At 34.3% G+C, this 22,476-nt stretch overlaps 1 protein-coding gene across 5 annotated transcripts in view; it reads right to left on the minus strand.

Moving 5' to 3' along the window:
- Positions 1-22,476, minus strand: part of GPATCH2 (G-patch domain containing 2) — a 195,545-nt gene that overhangs the window by 150,885 nt on the left and 22,184 nt on the right. For 4 of the 5 annotated variants that reach the window (XM_024976425.2, XM_024976426.2, XM_024976428.2 and 1 more), the window contains exons 4-5: positions 22,038-22,220; positions 21,496-21,575 (exon numbers count right to left, since the gene is read on the minus strand). In XM_024976425.2, the coding sequence (XP_024832193.1) occupies positions 21,496-21,575; positions 22,038-22,220 (263 nt within the window). 5 annotated transcript variants of the gene reach the window in all.

Genomic DNA, 22,476 nt, shown 5'->3' on the forward strand with positions numbered 1-22,476 from the left:
ATAACTTATAATTGGATAGTATTTTAAATTTTGTACCAAGTATAAAAGCACTTGGTATAAAAGCACTTTATAAAGCATTTTCAGAAAAATTTTCTTAAAGCTATCACAATACCATAATGTCAAAATGCTTTTGGTAATGACAGTGAATATAAAGATTGACTCCATATAAGGACATTCTTTGGACATGGCTAATTGGTTTACATTTTCTCAATTATTAACATGCTATGAAAAATCGTAAGAGAAAAAATATTTGTGTGATAAGACCAAAAAAAATAACAGAAAGGGCAATACTACATTTATAAAATTTTACTTTTAAAAAAGCAAAAATACGTGTTAAAAAAAAAAATATATATGTATATAGTGAGGCTAAAAGATGAATGTTTCACATCAAAATATCACAGGGCTAAAAACAATGAATTACATCATGTCCTATCAAAGACTAGAAAAAAGTGGCAGAATGTAAACAATTCACAGTATATAACCAGTCAACAAATTATTAAACATAGAAAACTTTAATGATTTAAATAATTGCCTTGGTTACTTATTCAGCCTTATTCTCAACTAACATTTGAGTATAAAATATACTTAACTACAATAAACAGGTACACCTAGAGATTGTAGAGTTTATACTACAACAGAAATAAACTACTGAAATACACCAATCATTGTAAGAATGCCATATATGGATAACTTTATTATAACAGCAATAGAAATTAGAAATTTTGAGACTGAACTCCTTGGATAGGATGCAGTAAAACATGGGTAAATGAAAGACTACTAATGTCTCATAAACAGTCACTGTATTTAGACTACTCCCATTCCCCCCATTAACAGCACAGATGAATTAAACAGTAGATGAGTTACAGTTACCTCTAAGACAAGTCTGAAGGAATTACCTACAGTGTGGGACATAAAAACAATGGAATGGAAGCTAGGAGAAAAGGGTTATGAGATATTGAGAGTAAAATGAGAAAGTGCAACATACATCTATCTGGAGTCCTAGAGAAATAGAAGACGCATAATAAACAAAAGAGAACATTTAGATAAGGGCTGAAAATTTTAAAAAGCTGGTTAAAGACAGAAATTACTAGTTGCAAGAAAGACAATATAAAAGTGGGGTCAGTAAATTCACATCTGTGCATAATGTGAAACTACAGAATATCAAAGACAAAAAAAAAAAAAAAATTCAGCCAGAGCAGGGGGAAACAAAACCACATTGTCTAACGTGAGTCTGACAACAGGTTGCTTAACAGCAACAACAAATGCCAGGAGGCAGTCACAGAGTACCTTCCAAGTGCTGAGAAAAATGATTTAACCCAGATTTCTATATGCAGAAAAACTACTGTTCATAAACAAAAGTGAAATGAATCCAGTTGCAGATTTAAAACAGCAAATTTACCAGTGATAGACACTAAGATACCTTCTAAGAACTTACCTGAAGAAAAGGATCTTGCAAGGAAAATTTAAGACTATGTAGGAAGAAATGCTAAGAATCTGGTAGACTTTTAAAATCTAAAAAATTATATATTAATATTAACATCTAATTCATACATTTATAAAACGAAAAAAATTGGAGAGGAAGAGAATGTTTCGGCTTGAAGAAGTATGATCAAAATTAGTTTCATGGTCTTTGTATTATCAGAAGTCCTGACATTACTACGGATGTACCTTAAATTTAACACACAGCTGAGAACTCAGTATTTCTTAAACAGCAAGGCATTTTTACAACTCTTCATCTTTGGTTTGCTGACCTAAATTACTAGACTTAGAATTGGATGACCTAAGTTTCTGCAAAAGGGATACCTACAAACAAATCTGTGTTGATCCTCACAAGAAGCCCACGTTCATTCATTCAGTACTCTCACTAATAAACTGAGCTCCTACAATGTGTCAAACATTGTTCTAGATTCAAAAGAGAGAGGCCAACAAGACAGACAAGAGTCCCAGGCCCTAGAAGCATAAATTCTAGCAGTTGGAGACAGATGTAAGAAAAAAAATTTTTTCAAATTAAGTTAGGTGCTATAAAGGAAAGGGAAAAGGTCACATAAAGGAAAGGGAAAAGGTCACATAAAGGAAAGTAAGTAAAAGATGGAGGGAAGTAAGTGATCAAAGTAACTTTGCCTAAGACTGTGTAACAGTGAGTCAAACAGAGCTCTAACTCCAAATCTCCTAACCATGCTACTATATAACGCTACCTTTCCTATTTTTTGTGGAAAGACCTGATCAAAGTCACAGCTCAAATACCCTTTTGATAACCACTAGTAAAAGCAACTATTCTTTTTCTGGTCTCAATAGCGCAACTGGTTTAAGTCTCTGTAGTGGAACTTTTCTCTGTGTACACGCAAACACCTATAGGACCCTTGAGAGTAGGGACATTGTGTCATTCATTATATTGGATTTCAGGGACCTGGTACATAGAAAATCTCAATACCTTTCTATTCTTCAACTCAATAATGGTTTTGATTTTAAATATAGTCAAAATAAGTGGCATTCATTTGTATGAACTATACTTTCTTCAATTAAAGATTTGGGCATGCCATCAAAGAGACAAGAATAAATGGTAAGTGTTTTATTCCCTTATGGTACTGCCACGGCCAGTATCAAGTGCGGTGTTTTGGTTTTTTTCCTTTGTTGGCTATCAAATCTTAAAATGTTTTGAATCTGAATATCTTTAGTTAGTGTGCAGCTGTCTCCCTGACACCAAGTTACTTCCCACATATATGTATATATTATCTGCTGGCCCCTGAAGGCATTTGAATTTGGACTCCTGAAGTTAATGTGTAATAATAGTATCTTTACAGCTCACAAAATCCTATGACATATCTTATTTCATGTTATCTTTTATTATCCCTATTTAGGGATGAGGAAACTGAAGCTCAAAAGTGTTTTCTCCAAGGTCATATAGCCAGTAAATCTGAGAGAAGGTATTCTGATTTCTGATTCTGTGCTTTTGGCTTGAACTGTTACCAGCAGGGGCTAACACATGGTTCTCTGACTGATAAAGTGACGGCGGTGGGGACTCTGCATGAGAGGAGAGATGCCTCCTGGCAGGGAAGTTTACAGGTAAGATTTGAATGAAAATGTATTTTGATGAATGGGCAAGATTTCCCCAGACTGACATGAAAATGGTGATATTTCAAATGGTAAAAACAGCAGGAGCCAATTGACAGATGTTGGAAAGTTCAAGACTTATTTAGAATCCATCAACTGAGGGGGAGTTAGGATGTGAAGATGGGAAGACAGCGGAAGTCCTAATGGCAAAGACCTCGAACAAGAAGAAAAGGAATTTACACGCTTTTGGTACAGTAGTAGGTTTAATGTTAGAAGTCAAATGGGGCACAGAGATCACATTAGAAATTGAGGAAAGTTGATGATGGCAAGAAAGTAAGTAGAGAAGGAAAGACTAAATAAGGAGACTAGTTAGGATACATCAATGGTCAAAGACACTGAACTAGAGAATTGGAGAAAAATAATTACTAATTCACCTTTTTTAAAACATACCTTTTGCTTGAAAATGGTGAAGTTTACCTGGCAATTCCAAAATCTATGGTTAAAAATGTTAAAAACTTCAGTCTCCAGGATGAATTCACATTTAACTAGAAAGGCTACGGAGAGGCAGGTGGGGAAAACAGAAGAGGATTCTAGACCAAGAATTAGACTATTGACCCTGATCTGCTTATTAGTTAAGTCAGTTACTTTTCTCTTCAGAATCTTAACTTCCTTTTTTGAAAAAAAAAAAAAAAAAATGCTGTTACCCTTTGCAAAACTGAATGCTACCATGCAAAGGTAACAACTGTGATCTTAACAGTTATTGTTAAAATCTTCATTAATGAGAGTAATAGAAAAAAACTATTAACACTTAAGCAATAAATTGACTCTGTATTATTAGCCAATGTTTATGAAACCACCAGAGGAATACCACTAAAACCTGTTATTGGTATTTAAAAGAGAAGCATAAATGTTTCAGCTGATCTTTTTTTATGTAAAAGAGCATTATTTGATTTACTTTCATATCTAATGTGATGTGAAAATCAAATTAGAAGGTACACATAAGTCAGAGATTACTTTTAAGGTTTTCACAGCTAGCTAAATTTATTAAAACTTCTAATTTGTTAATATAGAAATTAATTTGGTAAGTACCAATGACTAACACACTTTATATTAAAGAATCCATATATCAAAAAATTAATAAGTTCACAGATTAAAAAAAAAAGCAGCACTACTTTTAGATGAACAAAACCTGTAATTCATGTCTGATCTTTGCCTTAGAAAGCATGTGTTTTCTTTACCAGTTAGCTCAATTAATGAATGCTATTTCAGCTATTCTGGCTATACAAATTACATTTTTTTACCTGCTAAATTAATCATATGACATCTTATATATTAGTGATGATACAAATTTGCCAGTGAGTTACAGGTTTGATTCAAATTAATGTCACTTCCATTCCTAATAGTATCACCTTCAAAAATATATTCTAGAATTTTAACTGATATAAAAAGTGTCAACTTAACATCAAGCCTCAGAACATGCTGACTGCAAGCACATTTTCGTAGATTTGTGGGAAAGAAAATTGATTCTTACTTTCATTTTTAAATTCTATGTAATAGCACAGTAAAGGTGCAGGTGGAAAAGAAAGGGGGATACCAATCTGACTTCACTGTGAAATAAATAAAGAAAGGTACACAATTAAAATGACAAAATCAGTGTTCACCATCTAGTATCTGAACATCTACTTTAAGTCTAAAGATAATATGAAGAGTATAAAGAATGGGAAATGTTAATGCATCATGTACTAAATTAAAAAACAAGAACAACTACATTCTAAAATACCATGTGGAAAACCAATCTGGTTTCACACTTAGGATACATTAAAAAAGAACAATCTGAAAATGTATACACAGAGATTTAAAAAGTAAATCTGGAGATTAATGAAGGGAAGACCTCTGTGTCAGACACACAGAATATAGTTGATTGCTATGTTTCCTTTTGGGTTACTGCTATCAGTGGAAAACAAAAGGAGGCTCCCAATATGACCCTAATCCAAACGAGTATTCCCTCTTCTTTGTACCAGGTACTTACATGGGATCATGCTGCGACTCTGTGTGTCTCTTTCTCCCCACATTTTGATTCTAAAAATGGATCTATGACAACAATCATCTAATAATCGCCAAAGCGCTTCTTTTATGAATCTGGCCTTTCCTCAAGAAGTTAAGACTGAAAAGTCTTTTAATCTCTTTCGGAAAAGAATTACTGGATTGCATTTAAGTTCAAGTTCAAGGGTATTAAAATGTACAGTGGAGAGTGAAAAAGGTGCTAGGTTATAGATTTTAACTTCTTAACTAGAAAACTGACTCAAAATAGATTTTCTAATTTACAATGAATCAAAAGAGAAAACATTAGACCATAGCAAAAGTGGCACAAATGTATCAAAAACCAAATGAATAAACATTTGAGGAGATTTATTATTAGAAATTGCAATAAATTTTGGAAAGATGAATTGATTTTAGTTAAAAGGTATAACTGACAATTTATTGGGCGGGAAGATGCATTATTTTCCAATTGTTATCCATCTACAGTAAAACTGATTTGTGTCCTATTGTATTTTATGGAAAAGGAGAGTGCAACTTTCAGTGATTTAGATTAAATGTATTAATCATAACCAGGCACTGTGAACTATATATCTACTATTAAAGAAGATTTTTGACATTTAATTCTGTAGCAATATTTTGGCTCTGTACCACTCTTCCTAAATCCAATTCCTGCTACAGTTGGCAGGTTTCTCCCTTTTAATTTTATGAGGCTTAAAGTAGCATTTAACCACCCATGCGGTAAATAATGCGGGATTAGAAATATTTAGTGTTTTGTTTCCCTTTCAAGAGTGGTAATCCATCAAATCCAAAAATGTTCTCTAAAATTTTTCTATATTTTTGGCAATCTCTAATATACGATACCATAAAAACTATAAAATTAAATAAAATGCATTACACAGCCAGAATAGATCTGCTTTTCTAAAGAACTGTGTGAACCAAAAAGAACATATAAAGATCACTTTGAACTAGCAACACGAGTCCCCTAATAAAAAAACAAAATAAAGTAAAACAAAAAAAATATGGATTAAAACATGATACTTGATTAGAATGTTTTAATTTTATTCCCTTGGGTATGAATATTAATGTGTGTGCAAATTATTTCTAAGCAGTTTAACCATTTAATATACATCTAAACCATATACTATTGAGAGACAAAGTATTAGAGTTATATAGGAAAACAATTATTAAAACATCTAGAGAGCTAGGTATTTGGCTAAGTGCTCTATACATGTAAAAATAAATTTTAAGTTTAGTACATTATCTGGTACACATTTGCCCCCAACAAATTAAACTGAATTCACAATCTTTTTCTCATACAAGTGAGGTACAAGATGAAAATGAAATGACTAACCTACAGAAGTTTCTAACTATAATCCAGAATAGTAACAAAACACTTTTACATTTAACATGTGAGCTTAAAAAGAATTAAAAATTTCAATTAAAAAGTATAATTCCGCTATGAAATCAAAGTAACTACTGGAAGTAAAACTGACTTTAAACAAAATCAAATTCCACTTTTAAAATTTTAATTTAATGAAATGTTCATTTGGTTATTAGTGAATCCAAATTATTACAATAATCACACTATAACTGCACGTGGTACTCTGAGATACATCAAAGTAATAAAGTAACCTGTCAAATGAGTAATTATCTATATTTAATCTATATATAAAACAAATGGTCCAGAAATGAGTAAAGTCTGTAATTCACTCTAGACACACTGATGCCATATATTCATGGTTAGAACATCTAATTTCTTCATGCATATTCATATCTTAATTCACTTTAAGTTTATGATGACTGTTATGAAAACAAGTGTATGTCCTCAAAGTGTCTAAATGAAATCAAGAACCACCTACAAGAAACAATATAATCTAAAAAGAAAATGTGTGTGTGTATGTATGTATGTGTTTGTAAAGGCCCTTTTTTCATATATAAAGTGTCTGCCTTGCCCTTGGTTTCATAGTGCCAGACTGTGACACTTAGAATTTTCTAGTGAGAAAAATAGGAGGAAAGAAAATTCATCCAGTCAGCTAGACAGCCAGCACCTCTAAGTAACATTACAATGGAAAGTAAAGGCATTTCAAGAACAATCATATGATCAATATATATAATTAGGTGTTTAAAATGTGTTAGTAACATATATGTACAATTTGCTGAAGAAAGTGTAATATAAATGAAACAATTTACTGAAGAAACAAGATGTTCAATCAAGGAGTCAGATTAATTGGTTTTTCCTATAAACAGACAATTCCAAAGACTGTATTAGACCTGTGCTAGTACTTTAAGATGCTAACTGAGGAAGGAGGATTAGGGGAAAGTTGTGATGCTAATAAATATGAAGAAAGCTAATGCCAAATTCATTGCATGAACATAATTTGCAACAACTTAAGAATTAACAATAAAAACTCATAAATCTTTCCTCAAAATAAGTGAGTGAGTGAGTTAAAGTCTCTCAGCTATGTCTGATCTTTGCGATCCCATGGACTATACAGCCCATGGAATTCTATACAGGCCAGAATACTGGAGTGTGTAGCTGTTCCCTTCTCCAGGGGATCTTCTCAACCCAGGGATCAAACCCAGGTTTCCTGTATTGCAGACGGATTCTGTACCAGCTGAGCCACCAGGGAAGCCCAATCAAATTTTGAAACAGACCACCTTTTCAAGCTGACAAGAAATTCAAGTGTCAGGTCTCATGGGATCAAAAGCTAACACTCAAAAAAAGCTAAATCACTACAGGTCCGGCTAAACAGACAGAAAAGAGTGTGACTTCTGATAATTTTCATGTGTAAGAAGATCAGCGTTCAGAAGACCTGGCTCTGATCCTTCATGATGAAGCTAATTCTTTGAAAATCACTTGAGTCCATACAATGAAATTACAGTAATACTTAAATCACAGGATGCTGGGGTTTGTAAAGATGCTCTTTACAAAATATTCCATTCTATTTAAATATTTATTGCTGTCACTCACCTTTTTGGATATGAAGAACCTAACTGATGATGAGAAAGAAAAGATATAAATGTCAGCAAGGGCCTAGTAAGTTAAATCAACAGGTACCAAAGGAAAGGAGAGAAAAAAACAGAAGAGTTGATAAGAGACATGGACAGCATAGTTACATGATGAAAATTATTACATTGAAAAATACAACATATATCCAATTCAGTAGATTTAACTTGATCAACTAAACACAGAGTAATTACGTACCCAATATATTCACTAGATTGACCAAACTATACATAACTAAGATGTATTATTTCAGTGGGCCATTAGGCCTGTCAATTTTTTACAAATTAAAAATTAATTGGAAATATTTTTACCCTTCAAGGGGAAGAGGCATAGCTTGATGGCTAAGTCTTTGAGGAGTGGGTCACAGGGCCAGAGTTTAAATTCTGACATGAACAATTACAAGCAGTGACCCTGAATAAGTCATTTAAGCCATTTGCCCCTGTTCTTGGCTGATAAAGTGGAGAGGAGAATATTTATCTCAATAGGCTTTTTTTTTTTTGAACATTAAATAAATTAACACACATAGATTGGAATACCACCTGGCAAATAAAAACTCAATAAATGTTAGCTAATATAATTAACAGTAATCAAATATCTCTGTCCTTTCATATTAGTTACACAAAATAAAAGCAGAATTATTTAATAATATACTAAAATGAAACATTATGCAGCCAAACAAAAGAATAAAAATAGGTATAATTTATAATCTCTTAGACTTTTTTTAAAGTTTAAAAATCACAGTGCAGATTAACTGATGCTGTATTTGTATAGATGGGTATGGGAAGAATTGGATATAGGGCACTTCTTGTGATATTTGTCTCTTAAAACCTGTGAATCTATTACTATTAAAAAAACAAAGTCAAAAGAAAATACTAGGTAGCATTTACCAATAAACATAACCCACCCACGAATCATACATTTCAGCTCCCTCTCAAAGCCCCACTAAAACGACAGTATGGAATAAAAAAGGTGTAACTTCACAAGGACAAAGGAGACAGGAAAGAAGATACCACCAGGCAATCTGTGTTCACAAAATCACAGAAGAAGAAAACAAAACGATCGCGCAGCTGACCACTCAACATTCTCCAGCAATGGGGTAGGGAGCGGGTGGCAAGAAAGTAAACGGACTGAAGCAACAGGTTCCAGAAAGTTTCAGAAATTGGAGGCTCCAGATATCTCTTAAATAGGGAACTGCTCAAAAACCTATTTTTTAAAGTTGATTCTTGGTCCCAATCCTTGGCCAATCAGTCACAGAACATTACCACCCCACCACCCCTTCCCTAGATCCCAACTGAAGCACAAAATGTATGGTAAGATGATGTGAAAGAAAGGGCCACTGACATATCTTTAATAGAATTAAGAGAATTCAGTGAAAGTCTGTAGACAAAGTGCCCAGGCTTCTGCTTTGTAATCAGAATGCTGGTGAGTGGAGTCAAACACGAGCCCACCCCACTCCCCAGCCCCCAACATCCTACCCTGCTTGAGACAGGAGATTACTTATTAGGAGATTATTGGGCTTCACAGGTGGTTCAGTGGTAAAGAATCTGCCTGCAGTGCAGGAGAGGCCAGAGACACGGGTTTGATCCCTGTGTCAGGAGGATTGCCTGGAGGAGGAAATGACAACCCACTCCAGTATTCTTGCTTGGAGAATTCCATGGACAGAGAAGCTTGGTAGGCTACAGTCCAGAGGGCTGCAAAGAGTCAGATATGGCTGAATGAATGAGTACAGTACATCCAAAGGATATCACTATGGATAACAACATTTAAGGATCCCCTAACCAAAAGGTGAGCATCTGTACACGGGGCATCCAAGCAGCTTTTTAGTGCCCTGCAGATGGAATCTTACCTGCATCACATCATGAAGTGCATAAAAGGACAAATTAAAAACAATGAAGGAGTTCCCTGGAGGTCCAGTGGTGAGGGCAGGGTACTTTCCCTGCCAAGGGCCTGAATTCAATCCCCAGCCTGGGAACTAAGATCTCAAAAGCTGTGCAGCATGGCCAATATTTTTTAAAAAATAAAAAAAAAAAAAAACCCGAAGAACTTAGATACTAACATTGGTAGGAAAAGATGTTACTTAAGGTTGTACTAGCAATTGGACAAAGGGTTGTAGTGGTGGAAAACTCCCTAAAAAGTATAAGGAAATACCCAGTAGACCCTATCAACATTTAAAATATTATTAAGCGCATGTTGTGGGCTAGGAGCTGGACTCCTGTCACTGGGGTGCTATGTGCTTGGGATACAATGCAAACATAAGATGAATTGTTTAGCTGCAAAATCGTGCCCAACTCTGCGACCTCATGAACTGTAGCCATGGAATTTTCCAGGCAAGAATACAATCTGTGTCTCCTGCATCTCCTACATTGACAGGCAGATTCTTTACCAATGAGTCACCAGGGAAGCCCCATGAAGATGAGTAACAGTGTAAAATAGAAAGGTCACCAGTGAATGAATGAAAGAATGGTGTTTCAGAAGATGGAGTGATCACTGAAGTGTGATGAGCTAGAGAAGGTTTTGAAGAAAAGGTATCGAGCCTGAACTATTCCTTGCAGAACATGAATCTAACAGAAAGAAGACGGGTGCACTATTGTGAGCAAAAGTATAGAAAGAATGAACATGGCTCAGTAAGGGCAGGTTGAGGGAGAGGTAGGGATGCTATGACCTAGTACCATCTGGAAAAGAGTGAAGTGTTATCTATAGGTCATAGGTGAACAGGGAAAGTCAGAATTACAAACCTGACTTTGATGATAAAGGGGGTAAAAACTATTTTTTTGGCTAGGGTGTAGCCATGTTTTAAAATGTTTACATGGAGTCACATGTCATATGGATTAGAGGGAGGAAAACTGGAAGAAAGCCCAGGAAGGAGACTAAGGTACTGTCAAAATGTAAGCTTATGAGTAACTACGATAGGGCACTGATAGATGAAAACTGGAAAGAAAGGGCTAAAAATATAGACAAGGAAAGGAGTGAGATACAGACATGTCTAGATGTGGAAAGAGTGGAGGAAAACAAAGATAACACATAAAACTAAAATATTAGTTGAACAATGAAAAACAACTTAGGAGCAGTGCAATTGAAGAATGAAAAATAACAGGATCAGTGCATCCCGTAGCAAATAGGTCTCTCTTCTCTCTCTCTCTCTCCATGTCCCAATTAATTTTCACCAACCAAACTGCAAGCTACTGGGGGACAAAGACATATCTTATTTCCCCACAGTGAAGACACCACATGCTTTCATTACATGTGCGTAGAACTGAACGAAGAAGTCTATGGCTGAAAACACAAGTAAGCAAGACGTCAAGTTTCTGAGTGAGAGGTAACATACACTTACTTTTTCATCCAATAAATGATATATTATACTTCTTTAAAACATTCTTGTTTTAAAGATCAAAAAATTAGAAGAATGTGTCAGATATATGTAAACTAAAAGGGATGACATAATATCTAAGTAATAATTTTATTTTCAGGATTATGTAGTTTTAAAAGAAACATTTCTAGTCTGCTGCTGTGTGCTGTGCTTAATCACTCTGTTGTGTCCGACCCTTTGCGACCCCATGGACTGCAACCTGCCAGGCACCTCTGTCCATGGGGATTCTCCAGGCAAGAATACTGGAGTGGGCTGCCATGCCCTCCTCCAGGGGATCTTCCCAACCCAGGGATCTATACACTTTAAAATCTATACTATATACTTCAAAATCTATACACATCTGAGAGACTTCAAAAAGGCCAAGAATATTACTATGACACGCCATTGAATATTACTATGATGGTGAACTGTTATAAACAAAGATCAGGTTTAAATATGAAGTTCTAAGAGGAAGATGCTATACTGTGAGGGGCATAAGTCATCACTTCTTGGTACACAAAGACATCATTAAACTTTTAGTTTATTCCTCTATTAAGGTGCTGGTAAATATTTTAGACACTTGTGATTTAACAGCAACAAACATTTTACAAGTTTTATTGGCTTAAAGTATATATACCTGTTGGCAATGGTCTCTTGTTTGTCAGAATCCAAACAGGACTGGATGACATGTAAAAAATATCTGGTTATCATTGGCTGACTATAGCATAGGGACCCCTTTTATTTCTAAGACTTCTGAGTGAATTCTCAGTTGTTCAAATTGACCTTCAGTTGGAGGATTTGCAGGTGACTTCAATATAGAAAGCACTTGTTAAATATTATTTGGAAGTGTTCTACCCATCATTGATTTTGAACTTTTCTGCTATTAGATACTTGACATATCTGAAGGCAAATTAGAAAGCTGAGTTTTATAGACCATCAAAATAATTCTATCAGCAACATAAAAGGCAGAAAACCAGAGTAGAAGCTTTGAAGAAAGTGAAGTGTTTGCAGCATTTCTGTTTCCCTGATTTTGATTCAAAAAAAAAAAAGGAAAGCAAGAAAAAAATTGGAAACTCTGACAATGTCACAATTTTAAAGAGCAACAAGGAATGGAATGTAAAAAATAATGTAAGTGAATCTCTATACAAAAACAGACACAGAAAACCAACTTATGGTTTACTAAAGGGAAAAAAGGGAGGTGGTGGAGATAAATTCAGAGTACAGAATTAACAGATACAAAATACCATACATAAAATAGATAAGAAACAAGGATTGACTGTATAGCAGAGGAAACTACATTAAGTATCTTGTAATTACCTATAATGGAAAATAACCTTTAAAAATGTACACATATAATTGAATTGCTTTGCTGTACACATGAAACTAATACTCGATTCAACTATTGGTCACTAAAAATATATATCTCACAAAAGGACAATCAATGTGATACAACTTACATAAAGAACTGAAACAGGAAAAGCTGACATATTGTTTAGGAATACATATGCATGTGGAAATCTTTAATATAAGAAGTTTGAGATACACGGAGGATTAGAAAATCCTGTTTCTGAAGGCAGCTGTTGAGAAAAAGGTTTGATTTTTGGTTATTCTGTAAACTATACATTTATATTACCTATGCACGTATCTTAGTGCAAGATTTTTCTCAATAAAAATCAGGCCATACATAAAAAAAAAAAAAAAGGAGCAACAAGGAAATGGGTCCTTAATCTTCATTTATGGAGTCCAATAGTTACCAATCAGCAGTTTTAATTTCTTAAAAGAGCACTTTACAACATATTGCAAAGCTTTTTAGGATAAAAAAGAAAAGAAAAAAATTTTTTAATGTTAAGCAACATCTTAAAAGAAGTATTTAAAAAAAATCTCAAGTGTTTTCAATCCAATACTTTTAAGAAGAATCATTAAAAAGTCCAAAATAATTTCCTTAAAAAAAAAAAATCAATCTTAAGCCATTTCCTTATTAATAAATGTGAATGATCTGAAACTGAATTTGTATGCAAGCACCAAAGTAAAGAAAATGAAAAAGAAGAAAGCACGGCATTTCATGATCTTTAGAAATATAATAAAAAGACTAGTTGCCCTGCACAATATTCAAGTAGCCATACAAGCAGAATGACTATATAATATTAAAATATTACATATCCAAACATTATGATTTAATCTAAACAGGAAGACCAGAATGCTATATAAATATTTGACACTTGCAAACTTTTTTAAGTAAAAATACAAAACAAATATTCAAAAGCATCAGAATTAATACTGTACTTTATAAATAAAAGTGTCCTTTTGCTACCTGCAGGCCCACCTTCAGTGACATTTAAAACCAGTGGTCAATCTGGACTGGAGTCAGGAGAGATGTCCAGGACATAACCGAACTTCCTGAATGAACAAGTGTGAGAATCCCGTTTCTTTTTCCATATTGTTAATAAAAGCAACGAGAAGAAAGGCACTAATTGATCAAGGCTGTAGATTCACTCAATGGACATGAGTTTGAGCAAGCTCCGGGAGTTGGTGATGGACAGGGAAGCCTGGTATGCTGCAGTCCATGGGGTCGCAAAGAGTCAGACATGACTGAATGACTGAACTTAACTGAACATTTACTCCAGCCTGGGAATCATATTCTCTCTAATCACCTGCACATCCTGTGGTTCACTATTACACTGTTATTGTTTAATCACTAAGTCATGTCCAGCTCTTTGCAGTTCCATGGACTGTGGCCCACCAGGCTCCTCTGTCGCTAGGATTTCCCAGGCAAGAATACTGGAGTGGGTTGCCATTTGCTCCTCCAGGGGATCTTTTTCTTCACAGCCATTTTTACTTACTCATCCTCCTCCCCAATCAAGTTTATTTTTACTTACTAAAATATAAGCTTCAGGGAACCTTGTCTGCCTTGTTCACCAGTGTAAACCCAAGGCTTAGAAGAGTATCTTGCATATAGTAGAGGCTCCATAAATGTTTGTTGAATGAATGGATACTATCCAAAGGTCAATCAGAATATCAAGTCTGGTAAAATAAAGGGTTTAGCCTACTGTGTGTGGATCCCACCTACTGGGAAAGCAGGCAGACAGCTTTAGACTCCTAATACAGTCTTAACCTGTAATCAGACAATGTACACTCTATACCACTGCCCATGCAACAGGACAAAACTGCCTGCCTTAATTCCTCAGAGATTACATCAGTTCACACGCATTCCCATGGACCACAAAGTCTGAAATGATCTAACTCCTGTCTACCTTGCTAACCAAATCCTGTCTGTGACATACTCAACACAAGTACTTGTACTTTAGCAACTCTGGATTCAATTTCCTGAATATTCCATGCTGTTTCAAACTTACACCTTGCCCATCCACACTTTTCTGTCTGCCAATTCCATCTCCAATAAGTTAGTGAGATCCAACTCATACTTGCAGATATTCCTCCTGTGTGAAGTCTACCCAGAACTTTGCCAAGCTCCATTAGAGGAAGGAAAGGAATAAGAGAAATAGAAAGGATATTATCATAGCTGAACTGAAGAAGAAATGTGAGAGCTACTAGGCACCCTGTTTATGGCTGGAGAGATACTGAGGAACCTTGGAAGGCATGTAGGGAGAACCACCTGAAACAAAGAGCAAGGAAGTAGACCTGAAATGGATGATGCAAAAGATCAAGAAGAACGTATCATAAACTACCAGAGAAATAGTGAGAAGGATCGGAACAGAGGATGTGGGTCCAGTGATTCGTCTGCTGGAAGCAGTAAAACATCTCAATTATTACTTTTACTATGGCACACACCTTGATTGCGCTCACTATTCAAGATAGCACAGAATACTGCAAAGATTTCAAACTAACTCACACTTCGAACAGGATTTTGTTAGAAAGGAAGATTTTTTTTTTTGTGAAGATAATCTATTTTTATTTATTAGTAACATGACGAATAAACTTCCAGACTGCGTTAAATTTGGCTTACTAACGGAAAAGTTAAATGTGTAAATCGTAAACATTGACCTATTATAGGGATTTTCTTAGAATTAAATGAATTACAATAAATAAATAGAATGTGGGAAAATGTCTGGCATATAGTAAGCATCATCCTAAGTGCTTGCATTCACTGCTAACATTTGCTTTGCCGAGTTCCAGGCTTCTGAGGTATTACAAACCAAAACAACAATATACGAAGTCAAGGCAATTCTAGTAATAAGTTGTTGGAGAAGGAGGCATAAGTACTTTAAATATATGGGGGGAAAATGTGTAAGTAGCCACATTTGATAACAGTAAAATACCAAGACTGAACATATGCTTATGCAATTTTTTCTAAAGGAATTTTAAGATTAAATATGGAGAACAGAATAAGCATTCAAATATTTGTTGAATGAATGAATGCATACTATATACCTGCATTATTTGAATTTATGTATATATATATATATATATATATATATACCAGTAAAGTGTAATATAATAAAAGTAAATATTAATACTAATATGAATACTACTTTTCATGGAAGAGAATAAAAATTGTTAAATTCATATTTTCAAATACCAACCAAGGATATTAAATTTACATGACATGAAATATAAAGTTGTGAATAATCACACCAAAATAGAGAATTTTAATTCAAACAAGAGATACTGTTAAAAAGTCTTCTGTAAAAGAAATATTTGTTATACATCTATTAAGCAGTCACTTTTCTATGATACAAAACCTACTTTATCTCAAAAGAAATTCTAAGAAAAAAATATCAGTTTCTAGGGTGAAATCTTCAAGATCAGATAAAAACTAAATTATTATCATACATAGTGATAGATTAGAATATACATGATGTAATTTATATTTAAAATATAAAAATTCTAAATATATATTCTTTTTCTATTCTGTAAGGTATCCAAAAATTCTTTAAAGATACAAATGAGTATCAATTCATAGATTATAATTAAGCATTTAATTATCAAATTCCATTGAAAAAAATAGATAACTAACACATGGTCAAATTACAGTTGAGGACAAATGCTGGGAATGTTTTTAAAACTCATTTTAGGTCTGTTTCTATCATAAAATCTCAGACTAGGCTAAAAGAAAGTTTATGTAGTTCCCTTATTTAAACCAAGTCCATTTAAAATGGCCCTCCCGTTATAAAAGGCTATAAATCAGACTAAATATTCCTACTCTAGCATCCTAAGAAACAATAAAACAACAGTTGTGTAAGACATATAGAGTAAATCATTACAGTAACATTATCAATATGCCACTCATGAAATCCTGTCTATGACTTCATAAATGAAGAAAAAACATAATATTCTTTTTCTCTTACAGAATGAATTGACTCAAGTGTCTGAAGAGATATAAGCTACTACATTGTTGATTATAAGCAGTATGCTTACTTGTATAGCATGACAATTTAGGTAAAGGACTGATGTTCACATTTTTTCAAATATTTAAACTTCATCAATGTATATTAAATAAAGTCAGTAAAATCAGATTCATTTGACAAAATAACCACCACCACCATCACACTTTCTCTTTACAGCCATACAAAAAAATGGACTGAAATAATTATAAAATCTTAAGATAGAACCCTTATGTACAATTCTTTATGTAATATTTATGTTGGATATTGGGTACTGTATTTTAAATGGAGCCATTTATTTTCTGATCTTTCAACAGACTACTCAATTTGAATGCTAATTTAGATAAATGTAACATTGTAGAAAGACCATCCCTTTTCAAAAAAAGAACATAAAGATCTTTCACCTGCATAATGCACTGATTAATTATGATGCTTAGGGATAGCACATGCTATCTAACTTAAATGCTATGCTTAACTCAGTTAATCAGATTCACTTTGCAAATACAGTGGTATCCCAAAACTGATTCTGGGATAGATCATTATTCTCAAGATTATTATTCTGAATTATACTTGATGCACAAATTCTGAAAATACAAGAGACTCAAGCTAAATCTCTTGGATAACGGCCAAAGGGTATTCCTTGGAATTATTGTTTGTTTAATTCTCCTAAAAGAGGTGAATGTAAGAGGCTGGTGAGCTAGGCTTCAATAAATTAGTGCCTTATTCGAACAGAAGACAGCAACAGTTAATTCCTCTCAGCATTAAATTCTCAGGACTTTGTCTGGATTCCCTTCATGCACATGAAGAAAATTACTTTTAAGAATCAGATAACTCTGGACCAAAATCTCCTGACCATTACTGGTCTTTCTACAAATAAATATTAATAGCTTAATAATTGTGGTAGGAGGAAGGGGGGAATGGAGAAAAGAAGCTTAAAACAATCTTTTTAGTTTGCAGTTGAGTTTTAAGATTTAATGCAGTGTCTGTCAATCTAAAATTCATTCAAAATTATTCTGCACAGACCACATTAAAGACAAAGACTGGCTCAAATATGAATCAGGTATAAAAGAAACATAAAAAGGCTGTAATCTAAAGCATTTTAAATATTAAATATGAAGGGATATTATATCTAAAATATGAACAGGTAAGTTTTAAAGTCTAAAATCCTGTACTTGAACCTATGATACAAATGTTCTCTACATCATGAGCTTCTGTGTTTCATATATCTAATAAGTGTGATGATCATTTATTTCATAAATACTCTGTAACAGAGATGGTACTGGGCCCATTATGGGAACATAATCGCATTTAATCCTGATAACACTTCTGCAAAGTAATCATTGTCTCTCTTTAACAGAAAGAGGAAATAAGATTCAAATTGTAATTACAAGCAAAAAGAAGAACCCGGGTGGGGATTTACCAATATCTGACTTCAAAGTCTGTAAACTTTATATTAGGCAGTACCACTCTGCTCTTTTACAAAACCAGCTAGAGTCAATGCTCACCCCTATTTAATTATAGGTCCTACATAGGCAACTGTGCATATTTACTAAAATTTATTTGTAACCCCTAAGTCAACGCTTACACAGTGCTTTCATGGTCATTCAGAGGCATGAGTAAAGCAGTGAAAAAAATGTGAATCATTTGAGGCACAAGTGCATTCCCCACTGAGGTCAAGTAAGGCAACAATCTGCTTTCTTGTTTCAGCTCTAACACTGTCAACAAGTGTCGTCTTTGTGGTTTACTTACGGGCACATTTTCCACCTTTTTGTGCTTTTTTTGGTGATTCCCTATCTTAAGTGGTCCCCAGCCATACTGTGGCAGTGCTGTCTACTGTTCCTAAGCACAAGAAGGCGGGCATGTGCCTTATGGAGAAAATACACGTATTAGATAAGCTATGCTCAGGCGTGACTTATAAGGCTGTTGGTCATGAGTTCAATGTTAACAGATCAATAATATATATCAAGTAAGGTGTTTTAAAACCCAAACGTACACATAAGGTTATGTATCGATTGCATGATGTCACGACCTAAGTGCACAGGAACCTACCCTGCGGTTTACCTGAGGAGCAGTGCTTCAGCATTCATTAATTCAGTGAAGTGTACAGAACACTACTATGGTGAATAATAGAATCTGATTGGAAGTTTTTCTCCAAAAATGTTTACATTAATATTTCAGTAGAGATTCTCCTTCTGTCATTTCTCTCTGAGAACATTATATTTGTGTAGTCATCACCCATCTGTTTAAGAAACCCCTTGCTGCCATTCCATTTAATGGGTTTGCAGCTACATGTGTCTAGCTTTGCTCGGGAAACTCATTTCTCTGTAAGGCAATCTGGCTTTCCAAGTGACAGTCTAAGCAATCAAATTTCATTTCTTACTACTGGATGTTACAGCTACCGTTTAAAGATGACTGTTTTGTAAGGTTATGATTTTTAACACTAGACTGTTACACGTAATGTGGACAGTACAAGCAACAACAACGAAAGAAAACTTAGCACAGGAATTTAAAAATATCAGCACAAACTGGAACTCTTACCTTTCTTGCCCAAGTCAGATATTTTATTGAAAAAAAAAAAAAGATTACAGTACTTAAAAATCCAAACAAGGACAATTCAGAATTGAAAGAAAGAAAACTGGAAGGAGCTCATTGTCTTCAATAAAATTTTGAATACAAAAAACATGGACCAGAAAAACAGTTTATGGCCTAATGCACTAGTTTCATGATAAACACACATATATAGTATATCTCCATCAAGTGAAACTTAATCACCTTTTTACAATTGAGAGACGAAAGGCAGCTTTTACTATGGTTAAGCCATGTATCATCAATACCATGAAGCTAGCCTATCAGTTGTAATAGCTTCTATAAAATACCACAGTGAGATTGCAATAAGCCTAGAAAATGGGCTACAAATCCCAGCTATGCTCAAGCAAGCAGTGAACCAAATATAAAAATAGGTAAAACTGAACCAAGAACTAGAGAGCATTCATCTAGATTCATGATTGGTAAGGCAAAGTTCATAGGCCAAGGTTTTAAAGTGACTTATTCAGGTCTAAAAGACAGTCATTATACAAAATAAAAGCATTTGTGTAATTCAGGAAAAAAAAAAAAAAAAAATCACGAAGTTTCACTCCAAAGGACATAGCACAAAAACGGTTACTTACAATGACCAAATACCACATTATTGTACCTTTAAAATATCGCTTTAAATATGCAAAGGTAAAGAGACTCAAAGTCGCACTTTATCACTTTTAATCTCTCCGGTTTAGACAAGTAATCTAAAAGATGTCACATATTCCTGCTTGATACATTTGCTGGAATCTTTCAGGCTATAACAACTTTAGGGAAAGAAAATGTCAACTTCAAGTTTCTTTTCCAATGATCATATTTAAATTAGCCATTAAATGCTGAATTAACAATGAATCTATACAATAATATAAAAATACATGTATTGAATCACAATTTTCATCAATTATTGGAAATTAATAAAAATAGTAATCATTTCAATAGAACCATTTTGAAGAACTCAAATGGTCTGAATGTAGTATAGTATCTATATCACCAATAGAAATGTTACATTTTCCCTTCTGCTTGGTAAAAATGAGCGCAAGCAAGTATCTTTGACACTCACAGTGACACACACATTTTCCATTCTAAGGATGTGTAAGCAGGTCTCACTTTTAAACATGACAATATGATTCAGTCATACAGTATTTGTTGCAATACCAGCTTTCACATGATTTCAATATGGTCTAAGCCAAAATGATCATTTTAACTGGTTTCAGGTATCAGACAGAGGAGATAGTTTAAAAGGTAAGAGTAAATGATTCCACTAGCACAGACTAGGTATCACCGTGACTAGTTTAAAACTAAAGATGACTTTTTCCAAGTACAATAAAAACTATTCTATAAAATACAATGAGTTTTCAATACAGAGCAGATTATCCAAGTAGAATGCAAACTTGAACAAAATACAAACTCTAGTAGATTATCAACCTTACCTATGACTCATCTTAGCCCTTATTAAAATACCCTGAGTAAAATTCAAATATTTTAAATAATGTTGGCTATGTACGATTTCTCTAAAAATGAACCATAAACGTCAATGCATCATGTTTTTAAATTACAACAGTCAGATATGTAAAAATGAGTTCTTATCCAGTCACAATATAAACATTAAGGAATACTGATGTGAAATCTGGAAGTTTTTAATTCTCTAGCTTTTGTGAGCAATTTGGCAAAGCAAGTGATACATATATGGTTTCAATGTAAAAAAAAATCATAAAAGAGAAAAATATATAAAATTTACAGTAGTTTCTACCCACCCTGGGCCAACCTAGATCCCTAAGAGCCTCGCCCATCAGGTTCACTTCTGACTAAAGGAAGAATACCAGTCCTCCAGCAAAAACAGCCCCATGCTTTCATCAAAGAGGCTCTCACTTCAGTGATATTCCTCCAGGGGAAGAGGACAGGAGCCAGGTTCCCTCGAAAGTCATTCCCCAGATGTTCAAAACGTAACTAATTTATTAGCATTAGAAGATTTGGTTTATAGGGGAATCTCACTGGTCCAGTTTGTAGCCTACAAAAAAATGGATTATTTTTAAGTATAACATTAGAATACGAATAAAGGATGAGGATGTGGCTTTTTATTCCACAGAAATGGATACATTTCCAAACATGACAAATAAACAAGAAAGCATGCCTACCATTGAAGGTGGGGTCCCTCCCGATTTTTTAATATTCTTGGAAGGCATTCCATGAAGGCGACTCAGTCTGGCTTGGAAACCTGGAAAATCAAAGTTCTCAGTTGAAGGAGAGTCTATGATCATTGGAGCAGAGAATAAGATCCTATCAATTCAGAAATCAGAGTCAGTTGGAGGAAGAAATATATTGAACAGTAGAGAGGAAAAGGTGAAATTCACACTTAAAAGATCCAAAGCAATGCTTAGTAGGGTTCTAAGGCAGCCGGCACATGACAATCAATTACTTAACTGTCAGTATTATCCAGGGCTTCTCTTTCCTCTCAATTTATCTATCATTTCAACATTTTTACCACGGGCCTAGCAAGAAAGCAAGTTAACCTTCTTAATAAAAGCAAAGAAGTATGGGAGCTGAATTACTGGTCACCATGTTTCTTCACAGCATCTTGTGTCTAGTCTTTCACTTCTACTTAGCACTTCCTCTGTCATGACTATTCCTAACTGACTACAGATCCCCTCTTCTCCACCAGTCAGGCAGTGCTACTGACCTCTTCTTCCCGGATGTGACATAAGGGGGAAAGAACCCGTTAGGATACTTTCAAAGACGGGATCAGGTAAATTTTTGTCTAGGTCAGTAGGATCTTCCTTTTCCCACCATGGAATGACTCCAGTGATGCCACAAGCTCCCCCTGATTCCTTTTCGTAGAACCAGTCGCTCTGCTCATCATCACCTGTGCAAATACAAGAAATCCCCCAAGGATTCAGTTTTATCATCCCAAGAAACAGAGTTGTCAGATTTAGATTTAAAAAATAAAAGACAGTAACTAAACCAGAATTTCAGATAAATGACTCATTTTTACTATAAATATATAGTGGTTGCATAAATTTTTAATATATGTCCAAATGTAAAATGTGCTCAGTCACTCAGTCGTGTCCGACTCTTTGTACCCCATGGACTGTAGCCTGCCAAGCTCCTCTGTCCATAGG

This window comes from Bos taurus, chromosome 16, assembly GCF_002263795.3.
Source record: "Bos taurus isolate L1 Dominette 01449 registration number 42190680 breed Hereford chromosome 16, ARS-UCD2.0, whole genome shotgun sequence".
Classification (NCBI taxonomy): domain Eukaryota; kingdom Metazoa; phylum Chordata; class Mammalia; order Artiodactyla; family Bovidae; genus Bos; species Bos taurus.